This window comes from Stenella coeruleoalba (genome assembly GCF_951394435.1).
Source record: "Stenella coeruleoalba genome assembly, chromosome: 8".
Taxonomy (NCBI): Eukaryota; Metazoa; Chordata; class Mammalia; order Artiodactyla; family Delphinidae; genus Stenella; species Stenella coeruleoalba.
The window spans coordinates 236,605-255,968 of record NC_137154.1 but is presented as its reverse complement, the minus strand read 5'-3'; the positions used below and the strand labels follow the sequence as shown (position 1 = coordinate 255,968).

Below are 19,364 nucleotides of genomic sequence, written 5' to 3'. Positions count from 1 at the left end.
CCCGCCCCCCCACCAACCTGGATGCCAATCCCAGAACCCTCCACTCCACTTGTGCAGTTTTTACAGGTCTGTGAGTTTTCGTAAAGAGTCACAAAGACGGTGCAGGGTCCCCCGTGCCCCGTCGCCTGGGGCGCTGGTCAAAGCTAAGAGCCCAACACGGCCGCCTTGACTCACGTCACCGGCTTTTCCGTGCGTGTCCTCTCCTGTTCCCGGCTCGTGCGGGACCCGCCACGGCATCATCGCCACGTCTCCACGGCCCCTCCTGTCTGTGATGGTCCCTCCGTCCTGCCTCATCCTTGGCCGCCTGCCTCTGGGGTCCGCTCACTCGGGCTCAGGTGAAAGGGCCTCCGGCGTCTTCTGCTGAGATGGGACTATAGGGGTTTTAGGGTGGGATCACGTACTATCGCATCACATGCTGTCAGGAGGTCCCCGACATCTCAGTTACATCACCGTGACCTTGACCTTCATCACCTGGGTGGGGGGCACCTGCCAGGTTTCTCCTCTGTAGGGTGACTCTTTTTCCCTTTCACGCTTCCTTCATTAGTCACTGAGTCCAGCCCACCCTCGAGAGGGCGGAGTCTGCACCATCCTCCGGAGGCAGTAGCATAGGATGTGTGAGGTTTGTTAATGCTGCCGCAACAGTTAACAAAGAATCGGGGAGACTCAGGGGCTCGGCACCATCCGCTTCCCCCTTAAGGTTCTGCCCGCTGGTTTTAGTGTCCGTCTGTCTGTCCGGGACGTGCCTGCAGCAGTCGCTCCTGCACAGTTCTCACTGGACTTACTTTTAGGAAACTCAGTACCGTGTCACACTGGTCCCCAACGCCCTGCGTGCAGCGGTGGCCCTCATGTTCCTGTTGTGTGTGCTCATGGCACAGTGTTTCCATCCATCTGCCTACCGATGGGAATTTGGGTTATTTCCACAATTCTGATATGAAATGTGCTGCTGTGAGCACCCTTGTCTGTCTCCAAAGGTGGCTGGCCCGGGGTGTAGTGTCTGGGACGGTCAACTTAGTTTCCCAAGTTCCAGCACCAATGTGTGAGCCACAGCAACACATGGGGATTCTGCTGAGTCACCGGGCTTTTTTTTTTTTTGACGTATAGTTGACTTACAACATTATAGTAGTTTCAGGTGATTTACAATATTATATTACATTCAATATTTTTATAGATCACCCGGGCTTTTTTTTTTTAATATTTATTTATTTATTATTTATTTTGGCTGCTCTGGGTCTTAGCTGCAGCAGATGGGATCTTCATTGCGGCATGTGGGATTTAGTTGTGGCATGCATGTGGGATCTAGTTCCCGGAGCAGGGATCGGACCCGGGCCCCCTGCACTGGGAGCGTGGAGGCTTAGCCACTGGACCACCAGGGAAGTCCCACCCAGGCTTTTTTTTTGGGGGGGGCGCACCAAGCGGCATTGGGGATCTCAGTTCCCCGACCACGGATTGAACCTGGGCCACAGCTGTGAAAGCACTGCATCCTAAACACTAGACAGCCAGGGAACTCCCACACCTGTGTTTTTAGAGCTGTCTGGCCGTAAAATGTTGGCTACCAAATGGTGGAAGGTGGTGCCTCTTGGTCACCTGGCCTGCGTTTCCAGATGGTTCCCTAGCTCCATGGTTTCAGCTTCTGAGTGCCCCTCTTTTGTGAAGTGTGCCCACTTTAAACTGGGCTGTCTGCCTTTTCTTATGAATTCTGGGAGCTCTTTGTATAGATTTCCAAACCAGCCTCTGCCGGCGGCTTGTGCTGTAGCCTCGGTGCACGCACTTAGCCCCACCCGGAACTACCCCTTTGCTACCAGAGCACCCAGCCCAGGAGGTGCTTGTCTGCTGCAATGAGCCCCATCCTCCGTCTGCTCTTCACCCCCAGGGAGAAGAGAGCCTCCGGATCCTGGTGGGGACCGAAGGGGACAGCCCCCTGCAGATGGACATCAATACCACTGAGGTGAGTCTCTGCTTGAGTCTCTCCTGGGCTTCGTCCCACCTACTGCCCCATGGCCCGCACCTGGCCCGCCCTGGTCCCCAGTCCCAGTCCCCACACCTCTTGCTTCTAGACTGAGGCCTCCGAGCCATGGGACTATGTCGTTGTGGCTGATCACTGCACCCAGAGAAACCCCAGGCAGGTCCAGCGGCAGCAGCAGTTCCTGGAAGAGCTCGAGAGGAAGGGCTTCTGCTACAGGGTGGGCGGGCTGAGGGCCTCGCCTGGGCGCAGGGGTCACGTGGGACTGGGCGGATCCCGGGGAGGTGTCTGGGAAGGTGGGCTGAGGCCTCGTGCAGGAGAAGGATACGAGGGGATAGGCCATTGGCTTTGGATGAAGGGGAGGGTCCCAATGTGGAGTAGAGGGTCCCTTGCTGTCCCCCACCCTCAGGCGAGGGAGGACCAGGCGAAGGTGTTCTTTGGGATCCGAGCTGACAACCGGGTCTTTGACCGGTACGGCAGACTTCTCATGGAGCCCGAGGCTACCGCCCCCAGAGGGGAGCTGGCCAGGCCAACTTCCATCCCAGCCACCACCAGGTGAGAGGCTGGCCCAGAGTGGGGCCAGGAGGACCCCTGCCCACCCACATGCCGGTCCAGACAGGCAGCAAGGCTCCCAGGAGTGGTCCCAGGGTGGAGGGCCCAGGGGGCAAGGGTCTGTGAGTCAGTTTCCATGTCTGTAATACGGGAAAATGACAGTTCTCACCTCTTGGAGTGTTTGAAGGTTACATGTGACTATGTCCCCCAGATGCAGAATAGAAACCAGCCTTAAAGGGTGGGCAGAATTTGGAGAGGCTGAGAGGATCCTCCCAGCTGTCCCTCCTAGGCTCTGAGGTCATCTCCCTGGATTCACATCCTGACTTCTTTCCTCCAGACCAAATGCCCCTCCCTGGACATCTATCCCCTGCTTCCCAGGCATCCAACACCTCCTCTCTCTCCAAGCACCTGCTTCTCCCCACCCCGATCCTCTAGGCCTCCAAGCCAGCCCACCTGCTCTCCCCACAGCCCTCCTCCATCATCTTCCTGGCTCCAGCCCCAGCCCCCTGAACTCATCTGGGGCCCGATCAGGGAGACTAGTGAAGAACACTCCTGGAATTTGGATACGAGGCAGTGGAGGGGGGCTTCCTGTGAACACAGAAGGACTGGCCGGTCTTGGGAGGACACATGAATAGAGGCATCTTGATGGGGCCTGAGAGGAGCAGGCTGTGGGGAGTCCCCTGGACACTCAGGGGGACTGTATAGTCAGATGCCCGAATGTGCCGCTTCCTGGCTGTGTGGCCTTGACCAAATTACTCACTCTCTCTGAGCTTCAGTCGCCCCATAGGCAAAATGGCTCACAGGGGTGCAAAGAGGATTTGTGCACATAAAGAGTGTGCTCTCGACGTGTGGGGGCTCCAGGTGGGACGGGTGATTGGAGGTGGGAGGTCTGGGAGGGATCTGGGAGAGACTACTGCAGGGCTGAGCATCGGGGCCCTGGGAAGAGAGAGACCACCCTGAGGGAGGCCCACCTTGGAACCATGGCACAGCTAGGCCCTGGGAGGATTTAAGGAGGTGGGCCCCCAGAAGAGTCCTGGATTCTGGGCTCTGGTCAGGTGGTCTGGGGGCTCTGCTAGGACACAGAGGACCTGGCCAGATAGAGGGCCATCCTGAGCCAGCTCTTGTGTTCCAGAATCCAAATTGTCAACTTTGTGCTGAACAGCAAGATGGCAGCTGGTGGTAAGGACTGGATGGCAGCAGCCCACCAGGAGGGGCAGTCACACGGGGAGAACGGGACAGGGTCCTCCCTCACCCCTCACTCCCTTCTGACCCGAGAATCCCTGTGACCACCAGACACGCTCCAGGATTTGGTGAAGGATGGGGTCTTTGAGGCCGTGTTTCCCCTACACAAGGTGAGTGGTGGGCCGGCTGGGAGAGGACCTGAGGGCAGGACCTGAGGCAAGAAGCTCTCACTGTCTGTCGCCTGTGCTCAGGGGGAGGAAGACCTAAAGAAGAAATGGGCCTGGTGGAGAAACATGTTCCAAGAGCAGCCAATTGGTGACATCAGGTACTACTGCCCCCCGCGGACACACCTGCGCCCCCGCAGGCAGGCTGCGCCCCCCGCGGTTATACCCACGCCTCCAGCAAACTGCTGTGCGGACTCCCATTTAGACACACGTTTAGATGCCCTCAGTACAGACGCTCCTTGCCCGCCCCGCATGTGGCATGCCTCACCCCGGCGTTGGCGGTGGACGGTCACCCCTGCTGGGAGTGGCCCTGACGGGACGGCTGTGCCCCTAGGAACTACTTCGGTGAGAAGGTGGCGCTGTACTTCGCCTGGCTCGGCTGGTACACCTACATGCTGGTGCCCGCCGCGGTGGTGGGCCTCATCATCTTCCTGAGCGGGTTTGCCCATTTCGAAGCCAGCCAGATCAGGTGGGGCGGAGTCAGGCAAGGGACGGGACTGGGGGGGTCAGGGAAGGGGCAGGACCGGGGTGGCGGAGGTCACGGAAGGGGCGGGGTTACGGCGGGGTCGTGAAAGGGAGGGACTGAGGGTGGGGAGGAGTCAGGGAATGAACGGGACAGGGGTGTGTAGGGTCATGGAGGGGGCGGGGTTGGGGTGGAGTCACGTAAGGGGGTGGGACTGAGTGGGCTGGGTGGAGTCAGAAAGGGGGCGTGACTGGGGTGGGGTCGTGGAGGGGCGGGACTGAGGGTGGGGCGGAGTCAGGGAAGGGGCGGAGTCAGGGAAGGGGCGGCCTGGGGTGGGGTCCCCCAGGGGCCACAGGAGGGGCCACAGGTAAGCGCCGCCGACAACCCGGTCCCTGCACCCGCAGCAGGGAGATCTGTGATGCCCACGACGTCTACATGTGCCCTCGCGGCGACCACAGCCCCAGGTACCAGCGGCTCTCAGAAACCTGCGCCTTCGCCAAGGTATGCGCCGTGGGAGGGGGGGGCACTGCGGCTGCTCGCCCGCGGGGAAGAGGGCCCAGGGGGTCCTCCCAGGGAAGGGAAGGCCGCCCCAGCCCCACGCGCCGCTCTCCCCAGCTCACCCACCTCTTCGACAACGAGGGCACCGTGCTGTTCGCCGTGTTCACGGCGCTGTGGGGTGAGTCGCTGCGGCACCTGGGGGGCAGCCGAGCTCCACACGCAGCGGGGACACGCCGTGAGGCCTCTGCTTTCTCCCGGCTGCAGCCACCGTGTTCCTGGAGTTGTGGAAGCGGGAGCGAGTCCGTGTGGTCCTGCAATGGGACCTGTACGGGTGGGACGAGGACCAGGTGAGGCTGAGCCAGGTGACCAGGCCCAGGGCCCACACGAGTCTGCTGTGTCTGAGGGGGTCCCCATGTATGAATCGCGGTTCCCGTGGGTGAGGAGTCCCGTGTCTCAGGCGTGTCCGGTGCCGTCCACAGGAGGAAATGGTGCTGGGGCTCATTGCCTGCCCTGACTACCAGCCCCGGCTACGCGCGGAGTACCGTCATCCTCCTGCTGCCTCTGTTGATGGTACTCCTGGGGCGCCCCTGGAGAGCAGGTGGGGCGGCCCCCGGAGGCCTGCCCATCCTGGCCTCCCCGACCCCCGCCAGATCTGCCTGATGATAGGCATGGCCCACGTCCTGGTGATCTGCCGCGTCCTGCTCGCTGCCCTTTTCAGCTCCGCCTTGCCCTTCCTGGGAGAGCAGGTGACCACGGCCGTGGTGGTGACCGGGGCCCTGGTTCACTATGTGAGAGCATCCTCGTCATGACCAAGGCAGGGGTCGGGGCAGGGCGAGGGTGCCGGTGGGGGTGCGGCTCTGCTGAGGTCCGAGGTGAGCCCTCCGTCTCCCCTCCCACAGATCAACAAATATGTGGCACTGAAGCTTTGTGACTTTGGTGAGAGGAGGGCCCCCCGAGCCCCTCTCTGGCTACTGGAGGGAGGATTCAGGGCGGGGATCTTGGAGCCCTGGGGTGGGGGAAGGGGGCCTACGAGAGGGCAGGGGCTCGCACCTGGGAGACAGGTGGGGGTCGCAGGTGTCCCGGAGTTGTCAGGATAGGGACAGGCTGGGCGCGGGCTGTCATCGGGGTGAAGGATGGGGGAGGGACGGCCCCACATCTCATTCCAGAGAAGCCCAGGACCTTCTCAGAGCGAGAGAGCAAGTTCACCATCAAGTTCTTCACTCTGTAGTTCTTTGCTCACTTCTCCTCCCTTATCTACATCGCCTTCATCCTGGGCAGGTAAGGGCCACCTGCTCCCACATGCCTCCCTCTAACTCCTTTCTCCCCACCTTGAAAATAGAAATACCTGTTCTTTTTAATTTTTAAAGTAAATCATGCTCAGAACACCTGGAAACCCAGTGAAGAAATATGTGAAGGAAGCCCACAGCGAACCCCCAACTGTCCAATCCTCGTCCTCAGAGATGACACTGTAACTGTTTGTTGGGTCTTCCCAAACTTTTTCACACATTTAAGTACACACACATACACCTATTGACATGAGTGATTTTGTCGTGTAAATAATTGTATCTGCCTTACACTGAAGACGTACTATGGGCATTTTCCATGTCTGCATGGGCGGTAAGGCTTTGCTTTTAAAAACATACTATGGGCGTTCTTTTGTGGGATGCCCTTGAATTTATTTAACCACTTCAGTTGGTGGACATTCGGGTTAATTCCAGTTTTGAGGTTTATAAATAAAGCTGCAGTGGGCATCCCATGTAACACACATGCACGTGCACATGCACACACTTCCCCGCACCTTCCTAATTAATGAAATGAACAGTTTGCGTTCAATCAACATATCTTTTCTTGTCTTTTCTGAAGAAAATAAATCCTCTATGTGTTCTCTATGTTTGTTCAAATGTTGTAAGTTACACATATACTGCCAATTAATCCCAAACTCTCTAGCAGAACTTTATTTATTTGCAAAATTTATTTATTCAGTTATTTATTTATTTTTGGCTGCGTTGTGTCTTCGATGCTGCGTGCGGGCTTTCTCTAGCTGTGGCGAGTGGGGGCTACTCTTCGTTGAGGTACCCGGGCTTCTCATTTCTCATTGCGGTGGCTTCTCTTGTTGCTGAGCACGGGCTCTAGGCGTGCGGGCTTCAGTAGTTGCGGCACACGGGCTCAGTAGTTGTGGCTCGTGGGCTCAAGAGCGCAGGCTCAGTAGTTGTGGCGCACGGGCTTAGTTGCTCCATGGCATGTGGGATCTTCCCGGACCAGGGCTCAAACCCGTGTCCCCGGCACTGGCGGGTGGATTTTTAACCACTGTGCCACCAGGGAAGTCCCTCTAGAAGAACTTTAGAAGAAACCAACTCCTGCCAGTATGTTCAAAGACATCATGAGGTCCTTGGAGACGCCCTCGTGGCATCTGTCCCCTTCTCTTGGGGCTGTGCTTGGCCCTTTCATCCTGGGAAGCCCCTCACTCTCTGCCGTGTAGGATCCCAAGTTTTCCAGTGGCTTCCTGTGAAAGGGTACATGGGAAATCATATGTGCTGAGTTTCCTCTTTATTGGGGGCCTGACTGAGCGTCTGCTGGAGAGAGTTCTAAGTTGGATATGGTTTTCCTCAGACTTCCGAAGGGTATTTTGGTTTCCGGCTTCCAGCGTTCTGTTCCGCAAGTCTGGCGTTAGTGTTCTTCCAACTCTCTGTGCATCTTCTCACTGTCCCCCGTCTTCTGGAATTTCTCAGCCGTGTGACTTGGTGGGTCTTTTTCAGTCGACGTGCTTCGGTAATTCACATCTCTCTCCTCCACACGCCAGCTTTCCTCTCTCTGCCGGCTGATTTCCACCATCACACAAACATGCTGTCACAGTTCTTTCCGGAAGTCTTCTCATCGGCGAACCTGGTTTCTGGTTCTCCCGCCTCGCACTTCTGCCTCCCCGGTACTCTCACTGCCTCCTGGCGCTGACCTTTGCTCTCCTGCTGACCTCGGAACGTCGCCTGGCCCCGAACCCTGGTCCCTCAGACTCCGCTCTTCCCTTGCTCCCCCTCCATAGCCGTCGCCACCCAGGACGTGACGCACATTTATGTGTTCACTGTCTCTCTCAGAAATGGCAGCTCCCCAGGGCGGAGGGTAGGGCGCTTGTCCTTTGCTGAATGCTCAGCTCCTGCAGCCGGCCACGCGTGCAGAATCAGTGCTGGTCAAATGGAAAGAAATTACCGGGTACTCACTGGGCCTGGAGCCTCAGGGCCTTCAGTTTTGAGAGATTTTCTCATGTACCTGATAGTCTCCTGCTTCAGCTCCCTCTCCTCCCTTCTGAGGAATTCTTTTTGTTTGGAAATTGGACCTTCTGAATTGATCATCTACTTTTCTTGGCTTTTTTTCTCCCATTCTGTTCCAGTTTCTTGGAGTTTTTCTCAGCTGTTTTCCAACCCTTCTACTGAACGCTTCACTTCTGCTTATGTTCTCAATTTCAGAGCACTCCTTTTGACATGTGCAGATTCTTCACAGCCCCCTCTTCATGTCACCTGGACACCAGGGCTTTGCTTTTCTGAGGATGTGGCCTCTCTTTTTCCCTTCTACTCTGGCATTTCTTCTGTTCCTTTCGAGTTTCTTTGATGCTCTTTCTTTGATTGGTCTCTGATTCTGGTGTTAGAGACCCCCCGCCCCCGCCTGAGATGTCTTTTATTCTTGGCCACCTGTCTGTAATTGAGAAAGGCGTGTGCCAGTGGCTTTGCTCTGGACTATGTGTCTCCTGTCGGGACCTCTTGCTGTGTCGGTTCCTGAAGGGGAATCCCTGGTCTCCTGCCTGGAGGCAGAAGGATGCCCGTCAGTATGCTGGGAGCCCAGCTGGGGAAGGGACACTGTGGGGTCTCAGTGTCCATTGGCCCAACCCTGTGATCTGAATCTTTGGTTGTTCAACCCCCTAGAAATGTCTTTGTCTTCTTGTGTGTGTCTCTTGTGTGTGTGTGGGGGTGGATTAGGGGTTGGGTAGGAGGCCCAGAGGTTCAGCCGGGCCTGCCTCCCACCCAGTGGGTGCTCCCAAGCTACCAGAGGTGCCCAAGTCCTGGGGTGTTCCAGGCTCTGGGCAGGGTTGTGTTGCTATTCAGACGTCTTCCCTGCAGGCTTAGATCCAGCCTGATGTCTCAAGTGGGCCGCAGGCCTCCCCAGTTCCCCTCCACCTCCGGGGTGATGCCTGGCAGTGGGTGTGGGCGGCCACAGCCGTTTTAACTGGGAGTCGGCAGTGCACATTTAAATTGGGAGGCGTTGCTAAAGCACCCCCCAAAATGCTGTGCTGACTCACAGAGCCACACACTGTGTGCGCGACTGCACACTCCACGTTGGTCTGATGAACAAAGACCTTAAGGGTGCGTTATTAAAACCTATTAGTGAGAACCCAGCATCTTTCCAGATATTCTTTGGCCATTACGTTTCTTTTCCTATAAGTTGTTCATATCATCTGAGCATTTTTATAACATCAAGGTCAAGTGGATTCTCCTCTGACTCATCATGTCACACTTTACTGTGCTTATCTGACCGTTTCTTTGTTGTGCAGCTCTTTATTTTTCCTGTTGTTTTTAATTGCCTTTTTTCCTCCTTGCCTGTCTTTATCTTATCAAGGTTATCCAGCCTCTCCATGTCAAACTGCCTATCGCATGGCGTCCCTTTTCTCCCAGAGACCCTCCATTCTCCCACTGGGCTGGTGGCGCTCCGTTCCGCCTGCATACCTGTCTCCCTGGGACTTCGATCTGCTGCTTTCCTGGGTTAGGGCCATCATTTCCTGGACTCCCAAGCCTCCTTCTTTCTTGATTTTTGCTTTCATTTATTTTGAGAAGGTATATCGGAGAGGTAAACTCTCTGAATTCATGTATGTCTAAAGGTGTCATGTTCTACTGTTGCACAAGATTGACATGGCTGGGTATAGAAATCTAACTTCAAAACACTTTTCCCTTCTAGAACTTTAAAGACATTGCTCCGTTGTCTTTGAACATGCAAAATGGATGATAAGAAATGTGCAGAAAATCTGATTTTTGTTTCTTCCTAGTTGACCTAGAAGCTTTAGGATCTTCTCTTTAAACAGGGGAACAATCTAGGGCGGGTCTTTTCTTCACGCACTGTGCTGGGCAATTGTTGGCACCTTCCGATGAAACAGCCCGTGTCCTGCTTAGGCTCACTACGTTTTCTTCTGTTTTTCCTTAGGTTGTTTTTAATTTTTATTGGAGTATATGGTTGGTTTACAATGTTGTGTTAGCCTCCACTGCACAACAAAATGAATCAGCCATACACATACAGATACCCCGTCCCTTTTGGACCTCCCTCCCATTTAGGTCACCACAGTGCATTGGGTAGAGTTCCCTGTGCTCTGCAGTATGTTCCCATCAGCTGTCTATTTTATACATAGTGTCGATAGTGCGTATGTGTCAGTCCCAGTCTCCCAGTTTCTCCCACCCCACCCCTTTCCCCCTTGGTATCCATACATTTGTTCTCTACGTCTGTGTCTCTGTTTCTGCTTTGCATATAAGATCACCTATACCATTTTTCTAGATTCCACATATATGTGTTATCATATGATGTTTTTCTCTTTCTGACTTACTTCACTCTGTGTGCCACTCTCTAGGTCCATCCACGTCTCCACAAATGACCGCATTTCATTCCTTTTTATGGCTGAGTACTTTTCCATTGTATGTATGTACCACATCTTCTTTATCCATTCCTCTGTTGATGGACATTTAGGTTGCTTCCGTGTCCTGGCTATTGTAAATAGTGCTGCTGTGAACATTGGGGTGCATGTGCTTTTTTGAATTGTGGTTTTCTCTGGGTATATGCCCAGTAGTGGGATTGTTGGTTCAGGTGGTAGTTTTATTTTTAGTTTTTTTTGGTTTTTTTCCTTAGGTTTTTAAAAATATTTTTTTCCCCTCTGCTGTCTATGGAACGCCTGGTCCTCTTGGGTTTCTTATCTTTTTCTCTCATATATTCCATCTCTGTGTCTTTACATTCCACATCTGGAAAGATATCCTTCACTTTGTCTTTTTGCCTTTTTTTTTTTAAATGTTTGTTTATTTATTTATTTGGCTGCACTGGGTTTTAGTTGTGGCACGTGGGCTCTTTAGTTGCAGCATGCGAACTCTTAGTTGCGGCATGTGGGATCTAGTTCCCTGACCAGGGATTGAACCCAGGCCCCCTGCATTGGGAATGTGGAGTCTTAGCCACTGGACCACTAGGGAAGTCCCTGTTTTCTTTTTTTAAGTTTAACAGTTAAAGTCTTAATTTCCAAGAGGGTTTTTATTTTTTTATCCTTTTATTTTTTTAAAGTGTCCTTTTCTTGTTTCCACAGATACAGTACTTTCTTGAGGATATCAATGTTCTTTTTTCCCCTTAAGTTCTCATCTGTTTCCTCATTATCTCATTTCCTAAAGGGTCCATCTTCCTGTTCCTTTATCGTAGTCCTTCTCTTTTGTACAGCTGGTTTTCCTCGTGGCTGAAGATTTGTAGCTGTCCGTTCATACTGAAGAACGAAGGACTGAGTAGGTTTTCCCTGGCGGGATGGGATATGTCTTTATAATAACTCACGTCTGCTGACACTCACCCGTTCTATCCTAAGGGCCTCACATTCATCAGCTCTAATCTGCACAACAGCCCTATGGGGTAGGGACTCTCTAAACCCCATTTCACAGATGAGTAGACCGAGGCACAGAAAGGTTAAGTCGCACAGTCAGCAGGCGGTGGGGCAGATGGAAGCCTGAGTCTGGCGCCTTTCGTGTACTGGCCCTGCATGTGGCATCCCTGGGAGGAGAGGGCAGGAGCCTGTGCAGCCACTCGTGTTTCTCTGGAGGCGGTTCCTGTTTCGTCACGAAGGTTATCAGTGTGTCTGTTTATAGTTCCTGTTTTTCATGCCGTGCTCAAAAAGGCCTCCCCTCCTCAACATTAAAAACATGTTCAGGGGCTTCCCTGGTGGTGCAGTGGTTCAGAGTCCGCCTGCCAACGCAGGGGACGCGAGTTCGTGCCCCGGTCCGGGAGGATCCCACATGCCGCGGAGCGGCTGGGCCCGTGAGCCATGGCCACTGAGCCTCGCGTCCGGAGCAAAACAAAAAAAAACAAAAAAAACGTTCAGCTGTGATTTCCCTTAGATGCTTATGGTTTCAACATTTTAAACATTTAAATCTTTGATTCACAAGGAATTTGTTTTGCTGCAGGCGGCAAAGGAGGGAAGCCTGTTTTGTTGTTTTCCAAGTGACAGCCAGTTGTCCCCAAACCATTTGTTGACTGTTCCATCGCCACCACCACCCTTCTGTCACACAGTAAGTTCCATCATGCACTTGACTGTTTTGGCGCTCCGTGGATTCTGATGACTCTGGTCTAGTTCCATCATGCACTTGACTGTTTTGGCGCTCCGTGGATTCTGATGATTCTGGTCTAGTACATTTCTGTGTCATTACTACTGTAATGCTTTCCTGTCAGATAGGTCTGGCGTTAATTTTCTTTTTCTCTTTTTCACTTTTCCTTTTTTGTAGTTATTTACGTGTTTATTCTTCTAGGTGAACTTTAAAATAATGTTTGCCAAACTCCATCAAAATTCTGTGGGATTTAGCTTAAGACTGCAGTGAAATTATACATTCTTTTAGGGAGAACTGACATAGATACTGTATTAATTTTCTGTTGCTGACCACAACTTAGTGGCTTTAAACAACACACGTTACATACAGTTCTCGAGGCCAAGAGTCCAAAATGGGTCTCACTGGGCTAAAATCAGGGTGTCAGCAGGGCTGTGTTCTGTCTGCAGGCCCTCAGGGAGAGCCCACACTCTTGTTTTTTTCAGCTTCTAGAGGCTGCCTGGCCCGCTCCGTCCTGTGTCTGCAAAGCCAGTGGTGTCAGGCTGGGTCCTTCTCATCCTGCCATCTCTCTGGCTCTCCCTCTTACTCATTTAAGGACTCTGGTGATTACAGTGGGCACACCCAGATAACCCAGGATTCTCTCTCCATTTTAAGGTCAGCTGATTAGCAACCTTAATACCACCTGCCATGTCAGATAACATATTCACAGGTTCCAGGAATTAGGATGTGGTATCTTTGGGGGCCTGACATTCCACCTGTCACAAAAATACAAGCGTAAGTTTTTCTATCGAAGAACAAGTTTCCTCTATTCAAGTCTTGTTTTAATGTTCTTTAGCTGTGTTACAGTTTTCTTCTTATGGGTCCCCCGTATTTCCTGTGAATTTCACTCTGTTTTATAGTTTCTGCCGCTATCTGCGACAGATATGTCCTCCTGCTACATTTCTCTGTGGTTTTGTTGCACCTAGGAAAGCAAAAGGGAGTTGAGCTTGATATCAATTTTATATCCACTCTGAGCATTTTTCAGATTTACCTGCCCAATCGTTCAGTTGATTTATTTTGGTTTCCCAGATATATAATCGTATTTTCTACAACAAGTTTTCCCTTTGCAAAGTTACACCATTCTGGAATAGTAGTTGTCATGAACTGTAGTGTAACAGGAGTGCTTGTAGGACTTCACCATTGAGCATAATAAGCCCAACGTTTGGTTAAATATACCTTTTTTATCATGGAAATCAGGTGATTTAAACACAAAGTAGCCCTGTGTGCACAGTTACCTGGGGAGAAACTGAGGCCCCTCCTCACAGCCTTTCCTGAGCTTGTGAACAGCTGAGAGGTCCCCGGCGGTCCTGCGCGCACGCAGGCCTGTCTGGGTTAGCCTCTGCTCACCTGTGGGGCGGGTCTCCTTCCTTCCCCTCCAGGCCCCACTGCTCCCCGACTCCCACTCCTGTCCTGCCCCCTCTCTCAGCCTCGCTGCCCTTCCCAGGATCAACGGTAACCCCGGGAAGTTGGTGCGCCTGGCAGGGCTGTGGAAGCTGGAGGAGGTCAGTCTGTCCGGAGGCCTTACTGCCCTCTTCCTGAACTGCCCCAACCCCCTGGTCACCCCCAGGCCCCGTGCCTGACCTCTCACCCTTGCCCCCGCAGGGCCATCTCAGCGGCTGCATGACGGACCTGTTCGTGCAGGTGGCCATCATCATGGGTCTGAAACAAACGCTCAGCAACTGCATGGAGTACCTGGGCCCGTGAGGACCACCCTCCCTCCCGGGGCGCCACTCTCACCACAGGGAGCCCCCGAACCCACAGGACCCCACCTCCCAGAGCCAGCAGTCCCGAGGGGTCCTCAGCCCCCCTCCCCGTCCCCCACCCGGTCCTCCTCGCTCGCAGATGCCTGGCCCACAAGTGTCGCTCGATGCGAGCCACGTCCCAGGACCCCGAGCTGAGGCACTGGCGGCGCAACTACCGCCTGAACCCGGTCAACACCTTCAGCCTGTTCGAGGAGTTCATGGAGATGAGTACGCAGGGCGGGGCTGCTGGGCGGAGGGGCGGGCACCGCGCGGGGGCCCACGGTGACGACCCCCACCCCCAGGGATCCAGTAGGGCTTCACCACCGTCTTCGTGGCCGCCTTCCCGCTTGCCCTGCTGCTGGCGCTCTTCAGCAACCTCGTGGAGATCCGCCTGGACGCCATCAAGATGGTCCAGGTGCAGCGGCGCCTGGTGCCCCGCAAGGCCAAGGACATCAGTCAGGGGCCCGACGGGGCGGCCTGAGGGCGGGCGCTCCAGCCATGGGGGCATGAGCCGCGAGGCGCGCTGGGGCCACGCCAGTCCCCTTGAAACCACCGCTCTGAGCCATGGGGGCAGGGCTCAGGCCCCAGGAAGAGGCGGGGCTGGCAGGCACCTCGCAGGTCTTTCCCCCCCAGGGGTCCCATTGAAGGGCCAGCTGCCGCCCTGCGGAGGCCGTGCAGAACGGCTTGACTCTCAGGGAGCTGAGGGAGAGGGGTCCAGCAGCTGGGCACAGGGACTGAGAGCAGGTGGCCTTAGTCACCTTGACTGGCCTCGCTGAGGTGGACAGGTGTCAGGGATGAAGCCAGGAGTTGTGGCGTTGGACATAGGCAGTGGGAGAGAGAAGTGTGAGGGAGACTTGGGACCAGGTTAAGGGGGTCTGCCCTGGGGAGGGGACCCAGGAGGTGGAGCAGGCCTGGGGGCAGCCGAAAGGTTCAGGCATAAGATGGGGGGCGGAGACCTGAGCCCCTCCCTGTCCACGTCAAGAAGAGGGGTGCAGGAGAGTGGAGGCTGCTCTCTGTTGGCCCTGGCCCAGGTCTTCCTCATCAGGGACCTGGCCCTGCGGCTGCCACAAGCAGAGACATGATGAGGCCCTTGACCATCCAGGCTCCCAGCTTCAGGGGATCACCAGAGGTGGGGGGGCAGGGGGCGGGGAGACAGTGCAGGCCTCACCCCCTGCCATGGCCCAGGGACCTGGCTGCAGGTGCTGGCGATAATCGGCGTGCTGGCCGTCACTGCCGACGGGATGGTCATCGCCTTCACATCTGAGTTCATCCCCCGAGTGGTGTACAAGTACCGCTATGGCCCGTGCCGACAGGGGGCCCACCCTGCAGTCGAGGAAGGGGACACCGCCACACAGACCCTGTCCAGAGACCCCTGGGAAACTGGCCCAACCATGGCCCAGCCCCAGGGGACCCCAGGGAAGGGCTCAATGCTAACAGTATTGCCTGGGGTGGGCTGCCCTCCCACAGCAACCTGCAGACCCTGAGTGGACCCCGGGAGTGCTGACTGGGACCCCAGTAGGGGATTAACGTCCCAGAACCAGCTGTTTTCTGAGCAAGTGATACTGGAATGGCTCCCCTTCCAAAGGCAGACCCTTAGTGGTCTGCATGCTGTCCTCATCCAGTTCCTCCAGCCCTGCAGGGGGGCAGGTCTCCAGGGGTAGGTCTCCCCCAGGAAGGCTGGCAAGGAAGCCTCGGCCCCTGGCAAGGAAGGCAGGTGGTGGCCTTCAGCCTCCCCCAGGGGCCCCTCTCCCATGTACAGAGATGAAGGAGGGGGGTCTGCACTGTGGCCCACCCTGATGGCCCCCACCAGGCAGGGGTCGGTTACAAGCCAGCACCCCAGAAGCCTGAAGGGACCACACCAAACTCCTCTCCCCCTCCCCCCAGCTGCCTCACGGGCTACGTCAACCACAGCCTGTCCGTGTTCTACACCAAGGACTCCCAGAATCCTGTTGAAACAGAGGGCTCAGAGAATGTGACTGAGTGCAGGTTTGGACCCCCATCCCCTGTGAGCACCCTCTGAACTCCTGACTCCTGACCTCAGGTGCTCCCCACCCCAGGTACTGGGACTGTGGCACCGCTCAGAACTCCAACTTCACTGAGCAGCCCTGGTTCCTCCTGGCCGTCCGTCTGACCTTCCTCATCCTCTTCGAGGTGAGCCAACACTGGGGACAGGCCCCAGGGCGGGGCAGCTCTCTGCAGCCCTCCCTGGGCCCCTGCCCCCTAAAGTCCCTGCTCAGCGCACCCTGACCTCCCCACTCTGGCCCTCCCAGCACGTGGCCTTATGCGTCAAGCTCATTGCTGGCTGGTTTGTGCCTGATGTGCCTCAGTGGGTGAAGAATGAAGTCCTGAAGAGGAAGCACCAGAGACTTGGGGAGGCGTGGCTGCCGGGGCCTGGCCCCGAGTCCCGAAGTACCAGAGACTCCGGCCGAGAGCACAGACATGGAGCAGGCCCGGAGCCGGTCAAGAGGCCAAGTTGCAGAGCTGCTGCCACCACCGCCCACCCCAGCCCCGGCTGTGTGTGTGTGTGGGCGGGCTTTAATTAGACCCGCGTATATGTGGGGGTCCTGGGAGTCCCTGTATGTTTGGGGTGTCTGTGAGCTGCACACCTGTCCATGGTCTGGGAGGCCTGTTCCACCTGTGAGGGCTCAGGCTTGGTACTGCCTGACTTGAACTCTGAGTGACCCCTGCCACCCAGAGAACTGGGGCGGGGTTGGGGGGGGAACAGTGCAGGCCTGTCCTGTCTTCTCTCGCCGTCTCGACAGGAAAACTGGCCCAGTTTCCTGGGCCCCAGATCCTGCCCCACCCCACTGGCTCCCCTCAACCAGCAGAGTTTTCTCTAATAAAATAAAACTGCTTTGTGTTAATTTCTGGGCTTCTGGCCGATTACGTCTGCCCTCAGGGCTAGCTGGGAAACTGAGGCCGTGACGGGGAGAGGCCCGGAATGTGGTAGCCTCCGCCCCGCTCTGGTTTTCCGTGGGCTTCCAAGTGAGGGGTGCCTTACAGAGGTCACAGAGGTCTTACCCTCCCTGCACCTCGGGTTTAGGAGCGGGAGTCAAGGCAGGCTTCCTAGAGGAAGACAAAGAGCTTGGGAGGAGGAGCAGAACCGCACCAGGTGCTCCTGGGGACGGTGGAATTTCCGAGGAGTTCCTGGGGCACCGAGACTCTCGGGGCTGGTCGGGCCGGTTTGGCCTCTGCCCCCAGGCGCGGCGGCCGCGGCTCCAGGGGGCCGAGCGCAGGACCATCTTGAACACCAGCCTGAGGCTCGAAGCAGGACAGTTGGGTCCGCCCTCGCCCCGGCTGCTGGGCGGGGCTGCACCTGCCACCGTCGCTGGGGCTGTCGCCGCTGCGCACCTGGCCCAGGTGAGCCGCTCCACCCTCGCGGCCGCGCAAGCCCCGGGTCTTGTCAGCAGGTGAGTGCCGATCGCGGCTCCTACCTGCGGAGGTGAGTGGAGGTCGCCGGCTCCCGGGAGCCAGAACCGGGCCTGGAGCTTGGGCGGCCGAGGCGCCTTTTGCCCCGGGGAGCCTCTGGGCCGTGGCGGGTGCGGTTCCGCAGGAAGCGCCTCGGAGCCGAGCCCGTTGCCCGCGTCGCCCGGAAGCCTCAGCTCACCCTCGTTCCGGCCCCTCCGGCCTTGCGGGGGCGAGGGCCACTCTTCCCGCTCCGCCCGACTTGGCCCTCGGCCAGGAGAGGGAAGAGGAGCGCCGAGGCGCTGAGGGACCCCGCCTCCGCCCCAAAGTCCGAGCCCAGCCCCGAGGCCTCCCAGAGCGCCGGGGGCGGACGGAGAAACCTGCTGGAACCGCTGCGCACCTGTGTCCGGGCGGCGCTACAGCTGTCCGCGCACCCCGCCCTTCCGTGCGCGCCCCCGACCTGCCCGTCCCCGCGCCCCCCAAATGTGCGCGCCCTGCCTGGCTCACCCCACCCGGAGGAAGGGGGTACTAACGCCCCTCCGGGAAGGCGGAGCGCGGGTGTGGGGTGCGTGGCGGGCCCGGGGGTGCAGGACGGGGCCTCTCGGCTCGCGGGGCCACAGCGCTTTGTGCAAGTTCTTTCCTTCGGGACAGACGCGCCAGGCGCAGAGGGGCCGCCGGTCCCAGATGAGGGGGAGTCGCTCAGAGACTGGGGTGCTGAGCAGCAAATCAGACGGCTGGGCGCCTGGAGACAAGGCGCGGGCGCGCGCCCGGCGGCCAGGCCGACGCCGAGGCTCCGGGGAGGCGGAGAGCCAGCGTGAGGCCGGCGGGTGGGAGGGGCTAGGGCTTCCTAGGAACCGCGCGGGTGCAGCCGAGCGCGGTGGGCGGTGCAGGGGGCGGGCTCGGATTCGGAAGGGCTGTTCTCGAGAGTGCCTGAGGCGACGTGGGGTTTTCTGCTCATTTTGTGGAGTGGGCCTGGGGGACAAGGGAGGGTGAGGGTGGGCGTTAGCAAAGGGTGGACGGGCGCCCAGTCGCGGCTGTGAGGTGGTGGTGCGGGTGGGCATGCCGAGAGGCAGGCAGTCTGGCAGGAGCTTTGAGAGGCAGCAAAGCAGGTGGGGACACCAGGGAGAACCTAGCTCTTTGCCTCCTGCCTGGGCTCTCCCGGGCAGGTCACTGACTGCTGGCGGCCACCAGCCTGTCCATCAGGTGCTTACGCTGTTCACTCAGCCTCAGGGCCCACTGGGGCTCCTTGGAGGAGCTGCGGCTCGGTGGGGAAGGCGTGCAGTCAGGACTTCTTCCAGTTCTATTGGACCCTGAGCCCAAGATGCACCATCGTCCAAGGGTCTTGGAGGCCACGGGGGGGGCGGGCGTTGTGCAGGGTGCCTTGGACAGGGTCAGATTAAGGATGTAGGAAAGCTGACGCTGCAGTGAGGATGCTCTGCCCCTGGAGGGTGAGGGGAGGGACAGGGACCACAGGGGACCCTGCCCGATTGCTATGAGCAGCGCCATCAGCCACCAGTGCTGGGCCCTGAGTTCCAGGTCAGTCCGGGATGGTGGTGCAGGGGGGTCTGTTGTGACTCCAGGAGATGTCGGCTCTCCACCACCTGGGCTCAGAGCTGGGAGCCTCGCTGAGGCCTCCTGTTCGCTCCCTTATCTAGAAGAGGGGGCTTAAGGTCCATGTGATACCCCAGCCCCCTTGTAACTGCTCACCATTTGGGGGCTACACCTGGGAGGTGGGCAGGGAGGGGGCCAGAGAGCCCTGTTCAAGGGCCCGTTATTGGTGAGAGTTTCCACAGGAGCCCCACCCATCACCCTGGCAGGTCAGAGGTCAGAGATACATCGGGGCTGCTCACTGGGGCCCGGAGAGCGACGTGGAGACACCCGCGCCCCGCCCCGTCTCCTGGGTGTTGGGACCATAGGGAGTGTCCGGGAAGCAGGCCATACTGCCCAGCTCCTCAGGCGTGTGCAGGACGGCCCTGACTGGGGGTC

At 57.1% G+C, this 19,364-nt stretch overlaps 1 protein-coding gene across 1 annotated transcript; it reads left to right on the top strand.

The window, feature by feature from the left end:
- Positions 1–218: 218 nt before the first annotated feature.
- On the top strand, positions 219–18,123 carry ANO9 (anoctamin 9). The gene is given in 28 exon segments (XM_079928321.1): positions 219–335; positions 545–619; positions 1,871–1,945; positions 2,055–2,180; positions 2,370–2,515; positions 3,645–3,691; positions 3,806–3,864; positions 3,946–4,019; positions 4,253–4,387; positions 4,786–4,882; positions 4,997–5,057; positions 5,144–5,226; positions 5,359–5,402; positions 5,404–5,449; positions 5,530–5,670; positions 5,673–5,693; positions 5,779–5,815; positions 6,046–6,104; positions 6,108–6,157; positions 13,676–13,733; positions 13,834–13,931; positions 14,074–14,201; positions 14,276–14,283; positions 14,287–14,428; positions 15,159–15,451; positions 15,739–15,959; positions 16,031–16,124; positions 16,244–18,123. Coding segments are annotated over 27 exon segments (2,625 nt in total). The 5' UTR covers positions 219–335; positions 545–610; the 3' UTR covers positions 16,517–18,123.
- Positions 18,124–19,364: the final 1,241 nt, after the last annotated feature.